Source organism: Ranitomeya imitator, chromosome 3 (genome assembly GCF_032444005.1).
Source record: "Ranitomeya imitator isolate aRanImi1 chromosome 3, aRanImi1.pri, whole genome shotgun sequence".
Classification (NCBI taxonomy): domain Eukaryota; kingdom Metazoa; phylum Chordata; class Amphibia; order Anura; family Dendrobatidae; genus Ranitomeya; species Ranitomeya imitator.
The window spans coordinates 808,287,497-808,315,323 of record NC_091284.1 but is presented as its reverse complement, the minus strand read 5'-3'; the positions used below and the strand labels follow the sequence as shown (position 1 = coordinate 808,315,323).

The 27,827-nt window shown below is 43.1% G+C and overlaps 1 protein-coding gene across 15 annotated transcripts in view; it reads right to left on the bottom strand.

The window, feature by feature from the left end:
- Positions 1-27,827, bottom strand: part of GRM5 (glutamate metabotropic receptor 5) — a 462,859-nt gene that overhangs the window by 314,833 nt on the left and 120,199 nt on the right. For all 15 annotated transcript variants that reach the window (XM_069759260.1, XM_069759266.1, XM_069759262.1 and 12 more), the window contains exon 3: positions 5,749-5,998. In XM_069759260.1, coding sequence (XP_069615361.1) covers positions 5,749-5,998 — 250 coding nt within the window. The remainder of the gene's footprint in view (positions 1-5,748; positions 5,999-27,827) is intronic.

Below are 27,827 nucleotides of genomic sequence, written 5' to 3'. Positions count from 1 at the left end.
TTAAAATGCAAAACCACATTTAATCTGCTACATCAACACAACTAACTCCACTAAAAAGCATTTGAAATACTGGTGTGTTGTTTTTGAAAAACGTTGGTGTTTATTTTTCCCTTTTCAAACACAGAGTTGGTTTCAAAATGTTTCTTTCTTCCCGGGTGTCGTCGGCTTTCAGTCATAGAGGCATACCCATAGCTGCTTCAATCACCACTCAGTACACAGTACTTGGGACTGATGTGCTACAGAGCAAGGTGTCAAAGTGCCAGGGTGTGCTTACAGTCATCAGTTACAATGTTATGACTGACGACTGAAGCTAATCAGGACATGCCTCTGTAACTGAAAGCCGGCGGCTTCTGGGAGGAATAAAATGACTGAAAGCCGGCGGCACGTGGGAGGAATAGAATGACTGAAAGCTGGTGGCTCCTGGAAAAAAAAAAGTTAATATTCTTCTGGTAGCTGAATTTTCTGTAAGGTGGTCGGACAGCATTAATTTGTAGATTAACCCTCTGCAGGTTAATAGGGTTTGAAGGCCTGACAGGTTCTCTTTACAACAATACCGTGCATGCGTGGCACTGATTATCAAACTTCATTGATGTAAGTGGGACATTAACATTTGCACCAAAAAACCCTGACACATTAAGGGCATAAAGAGGGGTAAGGTACTGAAAAGAAAGTTTCTAAAATATTTCCTGTAGGGTCAAGCTTTGGAATGTTGCTCTCTGTTTTTTCTTTTTCAGATGTGGAGTTCTCCTTTGGTTGAGTCTGTACACTGCTGGATGAACCTAAGACAAAATCACAGTATTCGCTTAAAGTGCTGAAGGGCAATCTGACTACTTACTGCATAATCTAATCTGCTCTAATTAAATCAAGTTTTAAAGCGATTCTTCTGTTTGTTGATATTGCTAGGTAAAATGGAATTTAGATTGAATAATTACCCATGGGGCATCGCGCGGAATCCAGACGCAGCATAGAGATTCAACCCTGATCCAAGAAATTGGAACATTTTCAATTAAAAGGGTTTTCCCTTCTCCTAAAATGATGGCGTACAGCTAGGCTAATTTAATATTTTCCGAACGGTGGTGGCGTTGACCTCTGGGACTTCACTGATCGTGATAATGCCCACCTAAGAGCTCGGAATATTAAGCGTGCATAACCAAACCTCAGCTATTTCTTGAACATAGTTGTCCTTTTCAGAATGAAAAAAACATTTCTGGTTACCCGCTGCCGAGACAAAATATAAAATAGCTGAAACACTGACATGATTGCAGACATTGAGGAGCTAACCCAACTTCTTCTCTAACTCATGAGCCTCTGTCAATAAGTTTTTCCTTATAGATCTTATAAATACTAGAAGCAGAGATCAGATGATTTGCAAGAAGAAACTGTGGTAGGTGCATAGTTTTCCTGCAGTGGCCACTGCAGGAGAAATGTGGTACTACGTGGCGCTTATTAAAATGAATAGAGAACCATGTAATGAATGATTGTTCGGAATCTCATAGAGCAGGCACCACTCATTAGAGAGGCTCTTCACTTTAGTTAACATCCCAAGGGAGAGATGTTTGCATGAGTTTTTTCTCCCATCCTCCAAAGGCATACTTCGTAAGCCCAATATTGCCATTTCCGTGTGTGGTTCTACCATAACTCCCAAGCAGAACGCTCGCTGTCTGAGGTCATACTTGACTCAGATATTTCCTTCACTCCCCACATTTGATGACTTGCTCGCTCATGTCATCTACACCTCAAAAACATATCTTGAGTTCGACTTTTTCTTACCCTTAACTCTACAAAAACTCTTAAGCTATGTGTCCACTTTGCAGAAATGCTGCGGAAATGTCCGCTGCATTTCCGCAACTCCCTGCCGAGGGTAAAACGCATGTGGAATTCGCATGCGTTTTTCCGCAAAACACAAGCATTTTACAAGCGTTTTTAGCTTGCAGAATGCTTGCGCTTTTCCAAGCAATTTGAAGCATCGCTTGGAAAACTGATAGACAGGTTGGTCACATAAGCATAGTGCTTGACAACTGTGACCAACTTTTCACTATTGATGCTGCCTATTCAGCATCAATAGTAAAACATAAAATGTTAAAAATACAAAAAATAAAAAATATGGTTATTCTCACCTTCCGGTGGCCCCCGGTCTCCTCAGCGGCGCTCCCGGTACGTTCCGTTTCCAGGGATGCTTAGAGTGAAGGACCTTTGTGACATCACGGTCGCGTGATTAAGGTGATTCATGCAATGCATCCCTGGGAACAGAAGCCGCCATGTGCACAGCTGAGAGCCAGGAGGATTCTGGGGGCCATCAGATGGTAAGTATATCCCTCTTTATTATTTTAATTTTTTTTACAGGAATATGGTACCCATGAGTCTCCTCTCCTCCAGACTCTGTGTACCATCCGCAAATGAAGCGTTCACTTTACGCATGGTGGGCATAGCCACATGCGTAAAGTGAGCGTTTCAATGCAACCCTATGGCGGTGGAATCACCACGATTCTGCAGAAATAATGAACATTCTGTGGATTTTACCGCAGCGGGAAAATCTGCAGCATGGGCACAGCAACTGCGGAATCCCATAGCATTGCATAGGATTGCATGGGAATGCGTTTTTTAAAGTGCTTTTTAAGCATTTCCGCTGAAGCAAAAACGCAGCGGAAACACATAAAAAACGCAACGTGGGCACACGGCCTTACTGCCGCTCTTAGTCATTCTTGTCTGGACTATTGTATCTCTCTATTAATCGGTCTCTTTCTTGCTAAACTCTCCCCTCTCCAATCCATCCTGAATGCTGCAGCCAGTATCATATTTCTTTCCAACCACTACACCGATGCCTCCACTCTGTGCCAGTCATTGCGCTGGTTACCCATCCGCTACAGAGTTCTACATACATATCACTCTCAACCACATAGTGCTCCACAGTCATGCACCACCCTTCAGCTTCGCCCTCATCTCTGCCTACCACCTTACCCGTGCCCTCTGTTCTGCTAATGACCTAAGACTAACATGCTCAATATTCCAAACCTCCCAATCCCGTCTCCAAGACTTCTCATGTGCTACGCCAATCCTCTGGAATGCACTACCCAGGGCAATATGATTAATTCCCAATACCCACAGTTTTAAGCGTCACTTACAAATGCACTTCTTTAGACTGGCCAATCACTAATGTAACTATCCCCGTTTGGGCCGTACAATAGAAGCACGTTGCACCATTTACCTTTCGAGTCTCCCCTATTTCCAAATAGAATGTAAGCTTGCGACCAGGAGGGCCCTCACTCTTCTTGGTATTCGTTGAACTATGTGTTACTCTGATATTGTCTCTATACTGTAAACCGCCGCATAAATTAATGGCTCTATATAAGTGAGCAAAAGAAATAAATCTGATTTCTTCATAGAGGAGGTCTTGCAGTTAGGCAAGAACCAGGGGACACAAGTCACCAATGGCGAGTTCCCCATCTTATAATAGTGTGATAATTTAGGTAGACTAGACCCCGCTAAGCGACAGCCATTTTAGCCATGCTGGGGCGTTATGCACATTTAGCTCTTTCATTTATATTTCGCCATTATTTTCCTATCTGAGATTTTACAAAAGTGGATGTCAAAAATGCAAAAATAAGCAAGTAGGATCCTCAATTACCAATGCAAAGCACAGTTATTAATGACGCTTAGGACAGACATATAGCCACCGCCTTGTCCATGGAAGACACACCAGTTACACAGAGCTTACCATCTAATTAGGCAGCAAGCAAAACTAATAAAACACTGAGACGTTCAGCATATGGAGTGTGAATAGTGTGTCTGATATATAACATTTCCTAGTCAATCACATTCATTTTTTTGTGCTGAAGTTTAACCAGAATTTTTCTCTATGTTTATCATCGCACATAGGAAAATGAAATGAAATTTGACTGACTTCCATGCATTACATAGCAAGACATAGAAACAGCAGCTGTTAGCCTAGTGATACATTTACTAAGTGGTGGTGCAGTACTACCTGCGCATTCCTCCTTCTCTTTCATGCTTCCTTTGCTGTTCCTGGTCCCCCTGAGAGAGACAACCCAAAACGCGCGTTGAGGCTGTTTGTGTGTCATCACCTATGACTGATTATGAGTCTCTCTGTGTAAGTTGGGATGGTGTCACTGTAAATTTAGTCTATAGCACATCTGTTAAATGAATTATTCCTATACTATGTATTGATATCTTGCTCTTCCCACATTCCCTAAGATACTTGACTATGAAGTTTACATAAGCACTATGCACTTTTTATAAATTGTACTTCATATTCCCCCAGTCAGAGATGTACATGCTCTTTTCTACCTGACCTCTGCTTTAAAAGACTCCGTAAATAATTCACTCGTATATATATATATATATATATATATATATATATATATATAACATATACACACACACACACACACATATATATATATATATATATATATACATATACACACATGCCTACTGAAAGTTTAATAATCCTAAATATTTTGGACATTTACTCCTTGTTTTCAGTGTCTAACCTTGCTCCTGTGTAACAGCACACCATGTGGCTTGGCATGGTATTGCATGTGACAGTTATCCATGGCTTAAAGAGGTGTATATTTATGCAATCATTTCTTAATTGCATTAATGCATCTAAATGAAATAATAAAACGTAACAACTTTCCAGATGATCTTGATTAGGCATGTCATCGTTTTCTGCATACAGCTCCTATGCAGGGCTTTATAATTAGAGCCTGCAAGTAGACCCGGAGTAGATTGATCTACAGTACTCTGCCTCCTTTATGACTCCATCATATAGTGCCTTTAAATAAAACTATGAGCAGATTGATCGTGGAAGATTGGATTGCAGCTTGCAAAAAAAAAAAATTGCCCGACACCATTTCCCATAGTGCTGAAGCATTAGAGTGTGCACTCTTGTCATTATGTGTTGCCACGCAGGCCTTCCCATAATGCCCTGCAGCTATGACATCTAGCGGATTATCATCTCACAGTGGTGGTCAGGACCATGGCTGTGGAGCCCCCTCTTTCACAGTACAGGTAGTACATGACACACCATGCGACTACTACGGGCCCAAAGAGAGGTGACCCTGTGTGAGTTGCTTTCATCGAGCAGGATTCCCCTCCCCAGAGGAACTGCATGGAAGCAAACATAGGGGTGAGGAAAAGACTGGAAGGTCGTGAACTATTAAGAAACCCAATTAGACTTTTGTTGTGGGACCTCCTTTCTCCCCATGAACAGCACCTGACACCTATATTTAGGCAGTTTAATACTTTCTAGAGTGAGGGAATTGCTGAAAGTTCAAGGAAAGAATATGGAGGAGGAAGTAAACACCAAGCCATTCTGTTCTAGGTCACCAACCCAACATCGTAACACCCTGATTTCTTCTGTGGGGCCTCCTCTCTCCAATATACAGGTAATATATACTATGGAATCCATGCTGCTACTATGGGGCCCATAGAAAGAAGTGATTGAGGCCCATCCACTGAGTGAAAAAAAGCTCATGTAGTATTCCCCTCCCCAGAGGAACTGCATGGTTGCAAACATAGGGGTAAGGAATTGACTGAAGGGTCATAAAAATAATGGGGGACCCAATTTGATCTTTGTTATGGGGCCTCCTCCTCACCTATAAACAGCACCTGATTCTGTTATGAGACGGCTTAATACGTTCTACATCAGAATACAAATATTGATAACACATGACGTTCTGAAACAATATGAGATCCAGAAACCCAAATGTTAGAACGGTAACCTACCTGCCTAGAAGAAGGAACTCCCCGATGATGCCCTGACGCCTCATAGCCATTAAAAGTCCTCTGACGGTCATTCCTTCGCAAAAGCAGACCACGACTCTGGCTTTGGGAAGATGACTCCGCAATTTCTTCAATAATTTATCAAAGTTCTGTTCTCCAGCATTACTGTAAATCTTGTATGAGTGAGCGATGCAGACCCCATCCTTGGCGGACATGTCCTTAAAAGCTTCCATGCCTCTTTCTCCATAGTTACCTAGACGAATGAGAAAAAAGGTCATTATTGGATATCTATCTCACAATTTATTTTAAAATATCAGTAGAGTATTGAATACAGACCGGTTTCTTTTTTCTTTTTTTTTTGAACTGCCTGTGATGATAACAAGATGACGGCGAAGAAGTGAACTCCACAGATCAGGAAGTGCAATATTTCAGGAAACTTTTAATATTACTAATGAGTCAATAGTAGTGACATATAAAAAAATAAAAATATATATATATATTGGTAAAAAAAAAATGTGTAACATAAAAGACAGACTTATACAACGGGTCATTTTCTATTAAAGATTTTATTAAGCAGTATTTTCCCCCCGATCCACCAACTTGCATATTTACCATCCCATTGAACATAACAGGAGAATCAATTTACGAATGATTCTCAAAATACCCGGCAGCGATGATATGATCACAATGATACCCAATTTGTATATATTTGTTTGTTTTACTACTTTTTTGCACAAGAAAATGAAAAAAATATATGAATTTTTTTGCATCATAACATTTGCCCCCGGCACAAGTTTTTCATCCTTTTTTTTTTTGTTGACACTTTTGTATGTTTTTGATCACTTTTGATTTCATTTTGGGTAAGGTGGGATTAACAAAAACAGCAATTCTGGCATTGGTTAATTCTATATTTTTTTTGTTCTTGTAGCGTTTATTGTTTGGGATAAATAATGATATTGAAGTTTCATGGACACCATAATACCAAACATGCCTCTTTTAAGAACGTTTAATTTTATCAGGATTTTTTGTTGTTGAAGTTTTAATGGTAAAACTGGGATTTTGGGGAGAGTGTTTTTACTTTTTTTTCTTTAAAGAGGACATGTCTCTAGGTTAAAAGTAGCCAGTTTTTGCCCTTAATTTAGGTGGTAGGTCGGCACTTTGTGTTGCAGTGATGCTTATGGAGAAAACAGTGATGCGTGCTCACATATGGAATGAAATTCTTTTACTCCAGTACACACATGGAAATGCAATTACACAGACTTTTAGCTCATCCCCTTATTTTAGTCTTGCTGCTCACCTCTTTTAGTTTTTTTTTTTAAATTGTTCCATATGGTTCCAGAGATACAGGTCTTATTACGCAGAGTGCTATTTTCTATGGTCTTTCCCAAAGGGGAGTGGCTCACAGGATCCTCTGGGGATGATGAAGAGACCTGAGTAGTCTCGAAAGCTTGCAATTTATTACCATCTTTTCAGTTAGCCATTAAAAGGTATCAACCACTGAGGACTCTCAATTCTAAATGTTTAGTGATAGCAACCTGCCTGCCTTCTGGAGACGTCTCCATCCTGCTCAAAGCCGAGCAGTGTAAGAATTGCGATGATATCAAAAAGCTTCTAATTCCGGATTTTCTGCAGTGTTGGAATCACATTCATCTTTATTACACTGCTGGAGATACAGCAGCTTCTTCAGGGGTTTTATGCAAAGCAGACGATAAAAAGTTGTCCCCTTCTTAAGTTTAAATATAAAATTAACGTAAAAAAAAAGTTAACACAGGAAAGATATATATCTTGGTACCGTGTTAGCCAGTAGAAAGAAAAAATATTTAGAATTGAGAGTCCTCGGTGGTTGATACCTTTTAATGGCCAACTGAAAAGATGGTAACAAATTGCAAGTTTTCGAGACTACACAGGTCTCTTCATCAGGCATAGATTGTCTGTGAATAATGAAGAGACCTGTGTAGTCTCGAAAGCTTGCAATTTGTTACCATCTTTTCAGTTGGCCATTAAAAGGTATCAACCACCGAGGACTCTCAATTCTAAATATTTTTCATAAAAAGTTAAGTCGCTCTCTAAAAACATTACTTCTCGTATTACAGATTGTAGCAAGGTTCGGAGCTGTATTTATAACAGTGAGCTGAAATCTCCCAGCATTTATGAATTTTGTGCAGAGCTAATTTTGGTGATTTGCATCCTGGGAATTGTTTTTATTCAGAAATGTAAGGTATTACATATTTACAGCCTACCTGTCCTATAGAAGCTTTGCTAAGCTGTTTGGGGGCGTCTGACAATAAGCTGGTAGACTGGTTCTATTGACAAAAAGCAGAATTGTAAATGTTGCTCTACCGGTCCTCTGAAGGCTGAGACGTGTAACCCCGCCCACACCACTAATTGACAGCTTTTTGTGTACAGTGTGCATAGGCAGAAAGCTTCCCATCGGTGGTGGGGACAGGGTTATGCAGAGCTAATGAATATGGAGGACTACATAGCGGCGGGATAACTAGTCCACTTGTGATAATCTCCTGCTAATGAAACCATGATTTTAAAACATCTACACCAAGCAACCCAGTATTTGACACTTTGCTAGAATCTGGGTCTCTGTCATTTTGCTGCTCTCAGATTATATTTCCTTTAAATAGGTTGTTTTAAGCTTAAATACTGATGACTAGTGATGAGCGAGCACTAAAATGCTCAAGTGCTTGGTGCTCAAATCAAGCTTTTCAGATGCTCGGATGGGTTTGACTTGAGTACAATGGATGTCAATGGGAAACTCTAGCATTTTTCCGTTAAACCCTAACAGGAAGGCCAGAGGAGGGACGGAAAATCACTGAAATGGATGGAAACAATGCTCAAATAGAATGGGAACAGTATGGGGAAGACGCCTGGACGCATCTCTGACTCCCAGGTCACTGCAGGGAACTAAATAAGTGTAAAAAAAAGATGTGGTTTTTGATAACCAGCCAAGGTAAAGCAGATAGCTGTGGGCTGATGTTATCAGGCTGGGAAAGTCCCTGGTTATTTGGCTCTTTCCCAGTCAAAAAATACGAGCCAGCAGCAGCCACAGAATTGGTGCATTACGTTAGATGTGCCAATTCTGGCACTCTGCCCAGTTCTTCCAGATTTTCCTGGTGCGGTTGCAATTGGAATAATAATATTTTTGGGGGTTGATGTTACCTGTGTAATGTCCACTGGCATCAAGTTTAGGGGTTAGTAATGAAGAGGTGTCTATCAAACACCCCAATTACTAAATCAGTAATCCAAAAATAATCCACGCACAAAGAAAAAAAATCTATATTTTTTGATTACCAGGTTACTAATGGAGATGTCTGATTGGGTTTGATGCCAGCTGACATCAACCTAAAAAAAATATTACCCTGATTGCTTCCGCACCGGGGCAATTGGCAAGAGCTTGGCAAAGCTGCAGAATAGGCGTATCTAATGGAGGCGCCAATTCTGCGAGGGCTGAGGGCTGGTAATTTTAGGTTGCAAAGGGGCCAATATGCATGGACCTTCCCAGCCTGATAATATCAGCCCACAGCTGTCTGCTTCACTGTGGCTGGTTATCAAAAATAGAGGGGACCACATGTCATTTTTTTAAAATTAATTATTTATTTAACAGGTTTAAAAAGGTTAAACACACCCTTTAGTAGCACATGAAAGGCACCAAAGAGTGCAACTTTATATTATTTAGGGGGAGACATTAATCTAAGCTCTCTCTCCTAGATCAACTCTCCCTGAACTGCTTCCAGAGGAGAATGTGTCGAGCATTGCGCCACCAAGTATTCTGTAGGACTCAATGATGTGATGTAGCCGGCCATTCACACTAATGCCAGTAGGCAACATGGTTTTGGCATTACCGTGTATGGCAGGCAATCCCCGCATGCTTATTGGCTGTCTAATAGCAGCAAAACATGCGGTCTGTGGCACACCTAAATTACCGAGCACGCTGAAGCATCCTGATGCTTGATTAAGGAACAAGCAGCGGCGAGCACACTCGCTCACCACCACTGATGACCTACCCTTAAGTTCTTAACATCAATTCAGTTGATGTCCAATAAGTGGAACATCACTAATCAACAATTACAAGGTTTTGGAGCTACAGTCAGTATACAGAATACAGGTCCAGGAAAGCAGAGCTCCTTACATTGTGTAATGGCCATTCTCGGGTAATGCACTTCAACTCCTATTGAAATGAATGTGATTTGAGCTGCTGTACTCGAGAACGGCCACTACACAGCGTACACAGACCTTCGTCTCCATATCTGTACAGTGTCTACTGTTAGGCTCACCTAGTGAGGTGGAGTCTCAGAGCCCAAGGTCCGGGTGGGCCACGGGCATCAGTGTAGCTAGCAGGTGAGGCATGTGGGAAACAGGTGGCAAACGTATTTGAGGCCATAGTCGGGTAGGAGACCGAAAAGGAAGGGTAGGAGACCGGAGGCAGATGTCCTGGAGACTGCAGTCAAACAGGAGACCAGGGACAGGTAGCAGAGGTCTGGAGATCGCAGGTGGACAGGAGACTTGGAACAGATAGCAGAGGCCTAGGAGACCACAAACGGACAATAGACCAGGAACAGGAGGCAGAGGTCTGGGAGACCGTAGGCGGACAGGACACTGGGAAAAGGAAGAAGAGATCGTGGACACCGCAGGCAGACATGACACTGGAAACAGATAGCAGAGGTCCTGGAGACTACAGGTGGACAGTAGACCAGGAACACAGACAGGTTTAACAGGTCCTGAAGGCCACAACTAGACAGCAGACTGGGAACAGGTGGCAAAGGTCCTGCAAGCTGCAGGCAGACAGGATTCTGAAGCACTTAGAAGTCTTAATAGTAGGCCTTATATAGATCTAGGCAGATGATCACATTGGATCACGCTGAGCTATCTGCAAAGCCCGATGTGAGGCACAACAGAGTTCTGTGGCCTGGGGTATGAGGAGCAAACCCCGGATCCAGGACAGGACAATAGCGTAGCATCTACATCTTGAACTTCTCCTTACTGTGGACGCCTACTAAGGATAGTTCATAACTATCTAAAGCCTGGACAACTCTCTTATAGATAATTTGTAAATGCTCTTGAAAAGAGAGGGAGTTATGAAATTAAAACCGTTCCCTTGTGCCCTCTCTCCTCCTCTCATATGTGGCGCTATATAAGCAAGCATAATAAATAAATAATACTAGAAGAATTGCTGCTTCTTCTGTGCCCGAGTCTTCATAAATCTTTCCCTTATAACAAAACATTGAGAGCTGAGAACTGAAGAAATATCCCAAGTCTCTGCTGTACCAAACCCTGCAAACAAATACATCACACCGTATGGAGCGGAGATCAAATACATTACTTGTGTTTGAGGAGCCGTATATCACACATATTGTACTAGTTTCCTTTGATAACACTTCTTGGAAAGTGATGTATTAAGTGGAAAGTACATTATAGCGGCTGTGTCTGTTTTCAAGACACTTTACAAGGAGTGCTATTACAAAGGAATAATGCGAGTTATTTATCAAGTGGGAGCGAGTACTCAGGGGAGGATTGTCAGGACATATATAACAATCTGCCCCTATTCATGTTCTATGTTTCAATTACATCACACTGCAAAACCAAAAACACTTACGGTATCCTTGCTATGGTTATAAAAAATGCTCCTAAATGAAAATACATGCATGAAAAGAAATCTCCGGTCTGAAGCCCTAACAGCCATTAAGAAATTGCAATATGAGCAATTCCCTAACATAATGTGATCCGAATCAGGAAAGTAGAGGATATAATTTCCCCCCGAGGAACCTGATACAAATTGACGCAAAACGCGCGTTGGGGTCTGTCATATCCCCCTGTAGCAGCTGTCTGATCCATCATGGGTAAGGGTGCAATAATAACTTTTTCAGCTACTTAAATCTTACACAGGCACTTTGAATAATGCTGACTTTGTGTCCATTGTGACAATTATCCTTATATCACACTCCATTGACCTGTGTTTTATCCTTGATAGATTTGGTATTCCTGCTTTTCTATGGTAGGACACACTGTTGTTGGATACTGTTACATGCCAGTTAGGATTTTTTTGGTTCTCTATCATCCTGTTTTCCATATTTGTCTTCATATGCAATTTTATTGCAATTTTTTTGAGTGCGTCATATAATTCTTTGGCAAGGCAATTTACATAGACATCCATACATGGAATATGACTAGAAATGTGGGGATATTCGTAACTATGAGCCTGATGAATCTATTGCCATTTTCAGCAGAGAATATAATTGTAGCAGCTGATAATTAGAGAATGGACCTTGTAAATGGGTCATGGGTGAGATAAAAGCCAAGTAGCGAACCTTCCCTTCCAATCCCGGCCATGCGCTCCAGCAGTAGTGTACAATGACATATGGGACATTACCACGTTCAGTACAAATTGTCCTGTCCATTTTCTCTTACTACCCATTGTGTGAATTAGAAATGTTAAGTTACGGTAAACTTTTTGCAGAAAACCCTTAGATTTTTATCTTCATGGCCCAAACTTATGAAATTCTGTGATGCACTTGTGGGTTTACATTACTCACTAAACACTTAAATTCCTTGTGAGGGTTTAGTTTCCTAAATGGGGTCTCTTGTGAGGGTTTCTGCTTTTTTTCGCAATTCAGTAGCTCTATAATTGCAACATGGTGTTCAAATTTCCACTCCAAAAATCAAATACCGTAATACTTTTTTCTATCCAAGCACAAGCTGAGTACCTAACCAATAGTTTTTCACTACACATGGGATATGCAAAATCAACAGACAGCCCTGGCACACCAGCCTGACCAAAGAACTGAGGCGAGCTTCCAGGGCTGCTGAGCGCAGATGGAAAAGATCCCACTCCAACGAGCACTTCATCGCATTTAAGCAGTCCCTCACTACTTTCAAGACCACACTCGCCACAGCAAAACAAACCTACTTCTCATCTCTCATATCCTCCCTGTCTCACAATCCTAAACAGCTATTCAACACCTTCAATTCTATCCTCCGTCCCCCAGCACCTCCTCCCTCCCCACTCATCTCAGCTGAAGACTTTGGCTAATTTTTCAAGCAGAAGATTGAGAACATCAGAGACAGTTTTAGTGGACAACTCCAGGGCCCTTCCTCCCAACTACCCAGCCCTCCACCTCCAAAACCATTATAGAACATCGACTCTCCACTCTACTCTCAAGATCGCATCTCATCACCTGCGCACGTGACCCGATCCCATCCTACTTCATCCCAAACCTCGTCAGAGTCTTCATCCCAACCCTAACCCTGTTGTGAATTCCGCTCTTGGGCTCCCTCCGGTGATTGTAAGTGGCACTTTTGTGAGTTCGGCTCTTGGGCTCCCTCTTGTGGTTTCAAGTGGCATGGCTGCTCCTTGGAGTTAGCTGTCATCAGCTGCCTCCACTTATCGTCTCTTCTGCTCGGCTATTTAGGCCTGGCTCTTTCTTCAGCCAGTGCCACTTGTAAATGGTTCCTGGTTGGATTCACATCTCTTTGGATTTCCCTGTTATCCTGACCAGTTCAGCAAAGCTAAGTTTTTGCTTGCGCTTTTCTGTTCACAGATTGTGGACTTATCCGTTCAGTGCTTTCTATATTTGTCCAGCGTTATCAGTATGAATTAATTCTGTCTTGCTGGAAGCTCTGGGAAGCAGATTTACCCTCCACACCTTTAGTCAGGTGTGGAGATTTTTTTGTAAACTCTGCGTGGATTTTTGTAGTGTTTTATACTGACCGCACAGTATTCCATCCTGTCCTATCTATCAAGCTAGACTGGCCTCCTGTGCTCATCCTGGTTTCATTCTGTGTATGTCTTTTCCCTCTCCACTCACAGTCATTATTTGTGGGGGCTAATCTATCCTTTGGGGATTTTCTCTGAGGCAAGATAGTTTTCCTGCTTCTGTCTTTAGGGGTAGTTAGCTCTTAGGCTGTGACGAGATGCCTAGGGAGAGTTAGGAGCATTCCACGGCTTTGCTTACTGATTTGTTTGCTCAGATTAAGGGGGCTAGTTGGTTTACTAAGATTGACCTCCGAGGGGCATATAATCTTGTTCTTATTAAACAGGGTGACGAATGGAAAACCGTATTTAATACGCCTGAAGGCCATTTTGAATACCTTGTGATGCCATTTGGGCTCTCTAATGCTCCATCTGTGTTCCAGTCTTTCATGCATGATATTTTCCGCAATTATCTTGATAAATTCATGGTCGTATATTTGGATGATATTTTGATTTTTTCCGATGATTGGGAGTCTCATGTGAAGCAGGTCAAAATGGTGTTCCAGATCCTTCGTGATAATGCTTTGTTTGTGGAGGGGTCTAAGTGCCTATTCGGAGTTCAGAAGGTCTCTTTTTTGGGGTTTTATTTTTTCTCCCTCGTCTATAGAAATGGATCCTGTTAAGGTCCAAGCTATTCATGACTGGATCCAACCCACATCTGTGAAGGGCCTTCAAAAAATTTTGGGCTCTGCTAATTTCTATCGCCGTTTCATTGCCAACTTTTCCAGTGTGGTTAAGCCCCTTACTGATTTGACGAAGAAAGGCGCTGATGTGACGAATTGGTCCTCTGAGGCTGTTGAGGCCTTTCAGGAGCTTAAACGCCGATTTACTTCTACCCCTGTGTTGCGTCAGCCGGATGTTTCTCTTCCTTTTCAGGTTGAGGTCGATCATTCTGAGATTGGGGTTAGGGGCCGTTTTGTCTCAGAGGGAGTCTGATGGTTCTTTGATGAAACCGTGTGCTTTGTTTTCCAGAAAGTTTTCGCCTGCGGAACGCAATTATGATGTCGGCAATCGGGAGTTGTTGGCTGTGAAGTGGGCGTTTGAGGAGTGGCGACATTGGCTTGAGGGAGCTAAACACCGCGTTGTGGTCCTGACCGATCATAAGAATCTGATTTACCTCGAGTCGGCCAAGCGGCTGAATCCTAGACAGGCTCGATGGTCCCTGTTTTTCTCCCATTTTGATTTTGTGGTCTCGTATCTTCCGGGATCTAAAAATGTTAAGGCTGATGCCCTCTCTAGGAGTTTTTCGCCTGATTCTCCTGGAGTCCTTGAGCCGGTTGGCATTCTTAAGGAGGGGGTGATTCTTTCTGCTATCTCCCCTGATTTGCGGCGGGTGCTTCAGGAATTTCAGGCTGATAGGCCTGACCGCTGTCCAGTGGGGAAGCTGTTTGTTCCTGATAGATGGACAAGTAAGGTAATTTCTGAGGTTCATTGTTCAGTGTTGGCTGGTCATCCTGGGATTTTTGGTACCAGAGATTTGGTTGCTAGGTCCTTTTGGAGGCCTTCCTTGTCGCGCGATGTGCGTGCTTTTGTGCAGTCCTGTGGGACTTGCGCCCGGGCCAAGCCTTGCTGTTCCCGCGCTAGTGGGTTGCTTTTGCCTTTGCCGGTCCCTGAGAGGCCCTGGACGCATATTTCCATGGATTTTATTTCGGATCTTCCTGTTTCCCAGAAGATGTCTGTTATCTGGGTTGTTTGTGACCGGTTCTCTAAAATGGTCCATCTGGTACCTTTGCCTAAGTTGCCTTCCTCCTCAGATCTGGTTCCATTATTTTTTCAGCATGTGGTTCGTTTGCATGGCATTCCGGAGAATATTGTGTCTGACAGAGGTTCTCAGTTTGTCTCTAGATTTTGGCGGGCCTTTTGTGCTAGGATGGGCATTGATTTGTCTTATTCTTCGGCGTTTCATCCTCAGACTAATGGCCAAACTGAGCGAACTAATCAGACCTTGGAGACCTATTTGAGATGCTTTGTGTCTGCTGATCAGGATGATTGGGTGTCTTTCTTGCCGTTGGCCGAGTTTGCCCTTAATAATCGGGCTAGTTCGGCTACTTTGGTTTCACCTTTCTTTTGTAATTTTGGTTTTCATCCTCGTTTTTCTTCTGGGCAGGTTGAGCCTTCTGATTGTCCTGGTGTTGATTCTGTGGTGGACAGGCTGCAGCAGATTTGGACTCATGTGGTGGACAATTTGACGTTGTCTCAGGAAAGGGCTCAACGTTTTGCTAACCGCCGTTGGTGTGTTGGTCCCCGGCTTCGTGTGAGGGATTTGGTTTGGTTATCTTCTCGTCATGTTCCTATGAAGGTTTCTTCCCCTAAGTTTAAGCCTCGGTTTATTGGTCCTTATAAAATTCCTGAAATTATTAATCCGGTGTCTTTTCGTTTGGCTCTTCCAGCCTCTTTTGCCATTCATGTTTTCCATAGATCTTTGTTGCGGAGATATGTGGTGGCCGTTGTTCCCTCGGTTGACCCTCCTGCCCCGGTGTTGGTTGAGGGAGAGTTGGAATATGAGGTTGAGAAGATTTTGGATTCTCGTTTTTCGAGGCAGAGGCTTCAGTATCTTGTCAAGTGGAAGGGTTATGGCCAGGAGGATAATTCTTGGGTTGTTGCCTCCGATGTCCATGCCACCGATTTGGTTCGTGCTTTTCATTTGGCTCGTCCTGATCGGCCTGGGGGCTCTGGTGAGGGTTCGGTGACCCCTCCTCAAGGGGGGGCTACTGTTGTGAATTCCGCTCTTGGGCTCCCTCCGGTGGTTGTAAGTGGCACTTTTGTGAGTTCGGCTCTTGGGCTCCCTCTTGTGGTTTCAAGTGGTATGGCTGCTCCTTGGAGTTGGCTGTCATCAGCTGCCTCCACTTATCATCTCTTCTGCTCGGCTATTTAGGCCTGGCTCTTTCTTCAGCCAGTGCCACTTGTAAATGGTTCCTGGTTGGATTCACATCTCTTTGGATTTCCCTGTTATCCTGACCAGTTCAGCAAAGCTAAGTTTTTGCTTGCGCTTTTCTGTTCACAGATTGTGGACTTATCCGTTCAGTGCTTTCTATATTTGTCCAGCGTTATCAGTATGAATTAATTCTGTCTTGCTGGAAGCTCTGGGAAGCAGATTTACCCTCCACACCTTTAGTCAGGTGTGGAGATTTTTTTGTAAACTCTGCGTGGATTTTTGTAGTGTTTTATACTGACCGCACAGTATTCCATCCTGTCCTATCTATCAAGCTAGACTGGCCTCCTGTGCTCATCCTGGTTTCATTCTGTGTATGTCTTTTCCCTCTCCACTCACAGTCATTATTTGTGGGGGCTAATCTATCCTTTGGGGATTTTCTCTGAGGCAAGATAGTTTTCCTGCTTCTGTCTTTAGGGGTAGTTAGCTCTTAGGCTGTGACGAGATGCCTAGGGAGAGTTAGGAGCATTCCACGGCTACTTCTAGTGTTGTGTTGAGCTTAGGGACTGCGGTCAGTACAGTTACCACTTCCTTCAGAGCTCGTTCCATGTTGCTCCTAGACCACCGCATCATAACATAACCCATCTCTTCAACCTATCACTAACAACTGGTGTTTTCCCCTCAAGCTTTAAACATGCCTCAATCACACCTATCCTCAAAAAGCCATCTCTTGACCCATCCTCTGTATCTAGCTATCGCCCTACATCACTTCTCCCCTGTGCCTCAAAACTACTGGAACAACACGTCCATCTTGAACTGTCCTCTCATCTATCTTCCTGCTCCCTCTTCGACCGCTTACAATCAGGCTTCTGGTCACACCACTCCACTGAAACTGCCCTAACTAAGGTCATCAATGACCCATTAACCGCCAAGAGTAAGCGACACTACTCTATCCTCCACAGTGGACCATTCCCTGTTGCTGCGGACCGTCTCATCCCTTGGCATCACAGACTTGGCCCTATCCTGGATCTCGTCATACCTAACAGACCGGACATTCAGCGTCTCCCACTCACACACCACCTCCTCACCTCGCCCCCTATCTGTCAGAGTCCCGCAAGGTTCAGTTCTAGGGCCCCTGCTCTTCTCCATTTATACCTTCAGCCTGGGACAGCTCATAGAATCTCACGGCTTTCAGTATTACCTCTATTTTGATGACACACAGATCTACATCTCTGGACCAGATATCACCACCCTACTAACCAGAATCCCTCAATGTCTGTCCACTATTTCATCCTTCTTCTCCGCTAGATTTCTAAAACTTAATATCGATGAAACAGAATTCATCGTCTTTCCCCCATCTCACGCGACCTCCCCAACGAACCTATCCATTACAGTAAACGGCGGCCCACTCTCCCCAGTCCAACAAGCACGCTGCGATTGTCTTGGACCGAGGAAAACTCTCGGCTCACTCGCACCCATATAAGCCTATGGGTGCAAGTGAGACAGCGCACACCACTCGGATATCATCCGAGTGATGTGCGTTATAAGCGGACCCCAGCAATGGAGGAGATGGAGAAATTCATTTCTCCGCCTCCTCCGTAGCTGTGCTCCGATCCTCCCTGTGCGAGAGAATCGGAGCACAGACGCATGACACTCGGCTCCTGCTCTGCTGCGAGCAGGAGCCGAGTGTCATTAGCATATTGCAGCGAGCAGGAGCCGAGTGTCATTAGCATATTGCATCCGATGATCTCGCATCGGATGCAATACGCCAGTGTGACGCCGGCCTAAAAGTCAAATAGTGCTATTTTCGTTCTGAGCCCTGCCATGAGCACAAACATTTCTTTTTTCCTAAACTTGGGGCATCATCATGTTCAGAAGAAATTGCATAATAAACTGTGGGGTGCATTTTCTCCTACAACCCCTTGTGAAAATTACAAATTTAAAACATTTTACTGGAAAAAATAAATATTTTTATCTTTCTTCATTTCACGTTGCCTTAATTCGTGTAGCACCTGAGGGGTTAACCCATTTACCGAGAGCAATTTGTAATAATTTGAGGGATGCAGATTTAATGTTGCATTACTTCTGGAGGTTTTCTATTTTATATAGGCTTCTCAAAACTGAGTAATCCATAAAAAATAGGATTTGTAATTTTCCATGAAAAAAAAAAAGAAAAATTGCAGGTAAACTTTCTTCTAACATCCTAATAAACTAAAAAGTTGTTTGAAAAATTATACTGATATAAAGTAGACATATGGGAATTGTTAATTATTAACTATTTTGTGTTTTAGAATTGCAATTTGCAAAATTTCCAGCAAATGTCAGATATTGTCATAATGAAATGTAAAATATATACAAGTATATCAACCTAAATTTACCACTAACTAAATTCATCACTGGGATTGAGTTGAAGCATTAAAAGGTAATTGCCACATAAAGGAACCCAGGTCGTATTTGAAAAATGCTGCTCAATTATGAAAGGGAAAGTGTCATGTAAAATAATGCTCTGAACCTGCAGATATGGGGTTAATCTGCAGGCTACTAGTCTTCTGATGCTGCCTCGTGCGTGCACTGAGAGCCCCGCTACAGGGATGAAGTTACCTTCATTCCTCCCGGCGGCCTCGTGCTTTCAGTCATGGGGGCGCAGTTGGCAGTCGGCGCGGATTCAGTCACCTTCAGTGCGTAGTAAGCGGTGGCTAAAACCAAGAAATGAATGACAGTCGGCTCAGCATTAGGGTGCTCATCTCAGCTGAAGACTTTGCCTCATTTTTCAAGCAGAAGATTGAGAACATCAGAGACAGTTTTAGTGGACAACCCCCAGAGCCCTTCCTCCCAAATACTCAGCCCTCCACCTCCAAAACCAACTTCCCCACCATTACAGAAGATCGATTCTCCACTCTACTCTCAAGATTGGAATGCAGGTCATGGACTGGCTGGCGGCTCTCCCCACTCGAGCATGACAGCTTCATGTATTTCTTAGTTGCTGTCACACTCAGGTCTAGAAAGCTGCTGGCCATTCTATGTACTGTGTTCTGATCTCGCTCCGATTTGTACGGCCATCTGAATTCACTCTTAGAGCCATCTATCAGTCGGTGTCAGTGCGCAATTAGAGCCGCCACTCAATTTACACTGAGCAGAGACTGAAGCTGAACCTCCATGCCTGGAAGCACAAGGCTGCCAGGAAGAGTGAAGTTAATTTCCTCCTGGCATGGTGGCTCTCATTGTGGGTTCAGGGCAGCTTTAGAAGCCTATTAACCTGGAGATTAACCCCATATCTGTTAGGCTGGTTTCACACTTACTTCCTCCTTACTTCCTCCCTGAAGCTCCACCCAGGCTCCGCCAACTGCTACACGTGTCCTGCGTTTCCCTGCGTACCTATCTTTAACATTGGGTACACAGGGACAAGCGTTGTATGCGGATGTGTCCGCATGCGGCGATTTGAGGTGTGCAACGACCGCACGGAAACGCAAAATACCCAATGTTAGAGATAGGTACGCAGGGAAATGCAGGACACGCATGCAGCGTGCATGCATGCAGAGCCTGGGCGGAGCTTCACGGAGGAAGCAAGGAGGAAGTAAGCAGCCATCCACAGCGCTCCTCAATGCAAGTGTGAAACCAGCCTTAGTTAATAGCATTTTTTTTTACATGACATGAAGTCAAAATTGACTCTGCCCTTCAATATTAACGGATATGGCCAACATTAGTCTAATGTGTATTGGGAGCCTTAAAGGGAACCTGTCAGCAGGATTGTGCACAGTAACCTACACACAGTGTCAGGTTGGCTCCGTTATACTGATAAAAATGATACCTTGGTTGATGAAATCTGTCTTGCTGTTGTACTTTAATCTTTATTTTCAGTATTGTGTTAATGGAATTCTCGTGCCCTAAGGCGGGGCTGGGGTATGTGGTGCTCTGATTAGGTGTTCATAATGCTGCCTGCTGGCAGGTCACTGTGTATTCACACTGCACAATTATGGATAACAAGCCTATAATGCTCATCTATATATATATTTGTCAAAGGTCCACTTCCGTCTGTTTGTCTGTCTGTCTGTAACGGAAATCCAGCGTCGCTGATTGGTCGCGGCCGGCTAGGCACGACCAATCAGCGACAGGCACAGTCCGGCTGCAAATTGGCCTCTCCAGTCATTGCCCACTAAATACTCCCCTCCAGTCAGTGCCCACATACCGTTTTAGCAGTCCGTTAAACGGACTGTTACACCGCGGCATAACGCGGTGTAACACAGTCCGTTAATGCTGCCATTAACCCTGTAAGTGTGACCAACTTTTTACTATTGATGCTGCTTATGCAGCATCAATAGTAAAAACATATACTGTTAAAAATAATAATAAAAAAAATCATTATATTCTCACCTTCCGGCATCCGCGGCAGCCTTTCCCGTTTCTCGCGACGCTCCGGTCCCAAGAATGCATTGCGGCAATGAACCCAGATGACATAGCGGTCTCGCGAGACCGCTACATCATCACGGGTTATTGCCGCAAGGCATTACTGGGAACGGAGCGTCGCAAGGAGCATCGCTAAAGGCCTGGGCTGGATCCAGGGGCTGCCAGAAGGTGAGTATATAACTATTTTTTATTTTAATTCTTTTTTTAACAGGGATATGATGCCCACATTGCTATATACTACTTGGGCTGTTATATACTATGTGGGCTGTGTTATATACTGCATCGCTATGCTATATACTACGTGGGCTGTGTTATATACTACGTGGCTGTGCAATATACTACGTGGCTGTACTATATACTACGTGGCTGTTATATACTACGTGGGCTGTGTTATATACTGTGTGGTCTGTGCGATATATTACATGGGCTGTGCTATATACTATGTGGCTGTGCTATATACTATGTGGCTGTGCTATATAATACGTGGCTGTGCAATATACTACGTGACTGTGCTATATACAACGTGGCTGTGTTATATACTACTTAGCTGTGCTATATACTACGTGGCTGTGCTATATACCACGTGGCTGTGCTATATACTATGTGGGCTGTGTTATATACTGCGTGGGCTGTGTTATATACTGTGTGGGCTGTGCGATATATTACATGGGCTGTGCTATATATTATGTGGCTGTGCTATATACTATGTGGCTGTGCTATATACTACGTGGCTGTGCAATATACTACGTGACTGTGCTATATACTACGTGGCTGTGTTATATACTACTTAGCTGTGCTATATACTATGTGGCTGTGCTATATACCACGTGGATGTGCTATATACTATGTGGGCTGTGTTATATGCTACGTGGGCTGTGAGACTCTTTCGCCCGGGGACCTCAAAAACCTGGAGCCGGCCTTGGCTTCACTGATTGGTCGCGCCCAGCCGGCCGTGAACAATCAGCGACAAACGCAGTCCAGCTCCGAATTGGCGCGGGATTTGAACCACGCATCGCTAATTGGTCGCACCCCGCCGGCCGAATCTCGCGTATTCGTTGCATTATTCTGAAATCTTCATAAATAAACTACATACATATTCTAGAATACCTGATGCGTTAGAATCGGGCCACCATCTAGTTACTTCATAATTGTGCAACCTTTCTATTTCTACCATACATTATTTAAGGACCTCATTCTTATTTGACAGCTGTCGGTTGAACCATCACTTGGCAGATAGTTATCTTGCCCCACTCCTACATGCACAGAAATGCTCGGATCAGAAGAGCACTCCTGTGTTCTTTATGAGAGAGTCACTGACATTTTTAAGCAGATGTTCTGTCACTATCGCTCTTGTGCATACAGAGTACCATCAATACAAAAGTCCCTATATACCGTCATTCCCTAATTAGACTACTCTAAGGCACTATCAACAGATACGCTAATAAAATTGAGTTTAGGATCTGCAGGGGTGGAGAATAACAAAGAAAGTCAAAGAATGTTAAAGAGAGAATTCCAGTATCATGCTCCACCCCCCCACAGACCTAACACTATTTGCTTTGCACACTGTGTTCCTTTAAGTGCATACAGAGTACCATCAATACAAAACTCTCTATATACCATCACTCCCTAGTTAGACAACCTGTAAAATCCAACAGGTATACTGTGGTAAAATTGAGTTCAGGATCTGCAGGGGTGGAGCATGACAAAGCATGACAAAGGAAGTCAAAGAATGTTAGAGAGAATTCCTTCATCATGCTCCACCCCTGCAGAACTGACACTATTTGTTTTGCACACAGTGTTCCTTTAAGTGCATACAGAGTACCATCAATACAGAAGTCTCTATATACCAGGGGTCCCCAACTCCAGGCCTCGAGGGCCGCCAACAGTGCAGGTTTTCAGGATTTCTTTAGTATTGCATCGGTGGTAATGTGATCATCTGCACAGGTGATGATTCCAACCCCTGTGCAATACTAAGGAAATCCTGAAAACCTGCACTGTTGGCGGCCCTCGAGGCCTGGAGTTGGGGACCATTGCTATATACCATCACTCCCTAATTAGTCAACCTGTAAAATGCAACAGATATACTGTGGTAAAATTGAGTTTAGGATCTGCAGGGGTGGAGCATGACAAAGGAAGTCAAAGAATGTTAAAGAAAGAATTCCTGCATCATGCCCCACCCCTGCAGACCTGACACTATTTGTTTTGCACACAGTGTTCCTTTAATTATAGAGCCTGTAACGACACCTGTGCCAGAGGATTTTAACAACCAATGTTAGTGCTGCCTGAAGTAGGTCACCTTTGGAAATAATCAATATAATACACCACAAGTGAATTTAAGCTGCCCCTCTACACAGAATCGATTTTGCTTCTAAAGAAACTGCAGGGCTGTATTTTTGGAAGGTCACAGTAATGAATAAATTACTCTACTTCATTATAAAGTCTTCCTGAAAACAAAAAAGTTTTGCACAAAGTAAAAGTATCACACAGTATGATGAAGCTGATTTACAACTTGTGCAAACAGAATGACTATGTGATAACCTGGAAATATCCATATGACTACATTCACATGACGGTATTGACGGTCGGTGTTCTCCATGAAAAAAAAAAAAGGACAGGACTCAGAGCAACGTTATTTAACAGGGATGTCCACATGGCCGCTTTTTTTTTTTCTTCATGGACCGAATATCCGATTGTGAAAAAAATCACGGCATGCCCTGGTCTTCTCGGTATTTCAGATAAGACTCAACTATTCAAGTCTATGGATGCGCAAAAAATGTTTTCCTATACGGACCGAACGCATAGTATCTGATTTCTACAGATTCCTTGCAGTTCTATAACATACGAAAGAAACGACAGTACATTTGGTCTCGAACAGAATAATGGATGCCATATGGATTGCAAGACAGAAAAAAATGTCCATTTTTTTTTCTGGATGACAATTAGGCTATTTCTTTATACGCTCGTGTGAACTTAGCCTAAAAGTCATTTAGGAGACAAAAAACAAAAAACAAAAACGGAATTACCTCGCCATGGAAAAAACTAGATAGACCATTTGCAATAGCTAGTTGGGATTTTTATTCACTTTCTAACCTGCTTGATACGGTAGTAGTATTCATTTTTGCTTAGGGTAGAAAATCCATCTTGGGCCAGAGGTGGACCTAAGATTTACGGATGAACTCCTTGCTTTTCCCTGTAAATTGTACCATACGCTTTGGTCACTGCTGCTGCCAATCCTTCATCATGCTCTGTAGCTCGATTTGCCACCGACCTTGGTTTCTCTGTTGCGGTGGCATGGCTGCCAGCTGCCACCTTCTTCCGGATTACTTTGATCCTCTCCTAGTCAACACATGTTTTTTGACTCAGGGTATGGCAGCAGCCTCCTCTCTCTATCTGAGAACTAAGATTCTGTATTTCTGACTTTTGCATTACCCACCTAGCTTTTATCCTGCCCTGATCACCGCCTACTCTACCATACTTAGTAAACTCTGCCTACCGCGACCTTCTGCTCCGCTACCCCACTGAGTAGGCAAATGGCCTCTTCAAGGAGAAAGAGAAAGGAAAAGGGAACTCGACTGCCACCTTTGGAGACATAGGAGGTCAGTGGGTGCTCTCGTCCGCTGGCCCGAGACCACATGGACCAGGGCTAAAAGTCAATATCAACCCTTTGAAAGATCTCGCCACATGACTTAGAATAAGAAGCCAAACCAGGCACATCTACAGCCTATATAATGCACTGCCCATGACTAGCACCTTTAAAGTCAGCTGCAGGCTGCACATTGTGGGAGCGGAGGAAGTAAGAAGAATTGTTTACATATTTTTTAATGTGTTGAAAAACAGCAGCAAAATGGACATTATACCAGGAAGGGGCACATGATGGGGCCCAGGATAGAGGTCATTATACCAGGAAGGGGCCCAGGATGGGGAGATTATGCCAGGATGAGGGTCATTATACCAGGAAGGGGCCCATGATAGAGGTCATTATATCGAGAAGGGGCCCAGGATGGTGTTGATTATGCCAGGATGGGGGTCATTATACCAGGAAAGGGCCCAGGATAGAGGTCATTAAACCAGGAAGAGGCCCAGGATGGGGCACATTATCCCAGGAAGTGGACTAGGATGGGGCACATTATGCCAGGAAGAGGACCAGTATAAGGCACATTGTACGAGGAAGGGGACTAGGATAAGGAATAATAATAAAAATGGATGGGGAACATTGTTATAGGATGGGGCCATTATAACAGGAAGGGACCCAGCATGGGAGACCTTATACCAGGATGGGGGCATTGTTATAGGAAGTTATAGGAAGGGGCCAGGATGGGGAACAATATTACAGTAGTAGGCCCAAGACATAGGGGATTATAACAAGAAGAGTCCCAGGACAAGAGACATTATAACAGGATGGGGACATTATATCTGGAAGGGACTCAGGATGATGGACATTATTACACTCTGGGGAGCATTATTACAGAAAGAAGCGAGAAAGGGGCAAAGATGGAGGACATTATTACAGGAAAGTGCCAGGATTAGGACATTATTATATGGAGGGTGAACAAGCATATCTATATAGGATCTAGAAAGAAACAAAGACCCATAAGTCTGACCAACACATAGGTGGGCGCTGATGTCCAAATTTTACCCCAGGGTCCATCGGACTCTATTTAATCCACTGCTAGTGTCACTTACTGGGGGTAGCAATCCTAAAAGTCAATATCAACCCTTTAATGCTTAGGATTGCTCCTTTCAATAGGTGGCACAAGAATTTCCATCCTCTTCTTCTCTGAAGAGGCTGTTTGCATATTTAAGTTCTCATTGGAACATTGCCTGGGCCTGTAAGTCTCCTTACACCAACTTGGCACTCTCCATAAGGAGAAACTTTACTCTTTAGATGTCTCATTGAACAATCTCTACCTGCCCTGACCCAAGCTGGTCTGACTACTATCTCCGATCTTATTTTGATTCCACGTCTTACATTAACTCTCATCTATTACTAATAGAGACAACTTTAAGATTGTGGTCTGGGAAACCCTACCGCAAAGTTCAGATCACAGGAGTACATGAGTTACAGGTTAAAATCCATTGCGACTCCAATGGTCTACTACTTCAAAGTAGGCCTCGCGTAAGATTCTTGCAGACATTGGCGCACCATTGGTGTTCATCCAGACTTAGATATCTCTCATTGACTCAGAGACAAGATAAAACTTTCCATAAAAGGTAGTATTGGTCATTAATATCAGATCTGTGGTTGTCCAACTTTGGTCAACTGATGAAGAAAAGGCCATCAATATGAAAGTCCAAGAAAGAAACATAACTACTTCCACTCTAAATCATAAAACTCTAAGGTGAGGACTCCTGAGCCACAGTCAGATCCTCCTGTACCTGCATGAGTCATTGCATCAATATATCAGTTTTCTCTGCTTTGTTCCGGACATTGCACGTTGTTAATAGTAAAGTCCTTGCTGATATTTCTCCAAGACATACTGTATGACAGCAATTCACTCTCACAGAGGATTTTTGGAAAGGCAAAGTCCTTTAACAATATTTTGCTCTCGTAACATAAGCAACATATTCAATTTATTAAATGAATTAAAAAAAAAACATATGTTCTTGAGATATTCCCTATTCTGGATGCTTCACTTAAAACATCACATTTCATTCCAACTCAGATGTGTTCTTAGTTTCTCTCCTACACAAAAGGCAATTATGCATTGTACGCCCACACCACCAATTTAAGCAAGAAATGGCACTTTATGCACTAATACTTAAAATAATAGCTCGGCTGGAAATCGCGCTTCATCACCTAACGTTCTGGATTTTCAAAAAATATATCCATAAAACCCAATCAAAACAATCCTGTAGTTACTGATAATTTATGTGGGAAAGTAAAAGAAAAAAAAAACAATCCTATCGATTCGTTACTGATAATTTATGTGGGAAAGTAAAAGGAAAAAAAAACAATCAACATATTCTGTATAGAGCTCACCGGATGATGATGCATCTAAGGATAGAAAATAAGAAAAATATATTTTATTCTGTATATATATTTGTAATACTAATGGATGCTCCACTGTCAGACAAATGGACCATGGGTGATGGGGAAGTACATGCAAATTTGAGGATGGGAAACCTCAGGGCTGAAAAAAATGGGTACTCACCTTGGTGCTTACCTGTCCCGCCACCGCAGCCTACTGTCCGATCCTCTGATCCATCAGGCTTCAACTTTTCTGCTTCCAGTGTATGACGTCCTCTTCAGGTATTCTAACTCCGCACTGTCTCATCTGGGCCAAGTGGGCCTCTGATGTCATGGCACATGTAGTGACATCACGGCGCACGTCCTGATGCCTTGAGGACTAATCAGCATCGATGGCAGAGGGTGATGTGACACCATTAAGGCAATGACCTACTAGTGCTGGAAACTCCAACATAGAGTGAAGATACCCCAAGAAAATCTTGCCCATCCAAAGAAGAGGCCAGAAGAAGTAGAAGATCGGACAGTGAGATCTGATGTCGGAACAGGTGAGTGGCGAGGTAAGTATTAATTTTTTTTATCCCCTCTCCTTGCCCTCTTGAAATTAACAAAACGGTGGCCGCCTTTCTGCTGAATTTGCATAAAGTGAATTGCAAAAAGTTCAGGAACAGAAAAATCGGATTTTTTTGTACATTTCTAGGCAAATTGAATTTGTCTCAAGCAAATTTGCTTATCTCCAATAATCATGCCCTCTTTGCATAAGACACACCCTTTGACGTCCTTGTTTCCCACCCCTGAGTACTCATCGGTCATCAGGGATTGGTGTAATGATAAAACATCATGGCTCTGTCAACAGAAAACCTATAGGGAGTATTGATGTCTAGGAGACTTCCGAAGGGTTTGCCGTGCCTGGGAGATTGGACAACTGTTCTTGGAGTCTAGAAGGTCTCCTCTTTTCTGGGATGGAAGGTGTCTTGCATCTGCTTTACATGGTCCAAATATTGCCAGAAAAAAAAATAGTCAGACTTTGCACAAATAACACTGGCAGATTGTTGGCCAAATCTCATGGACTGTATCTGCCTTCT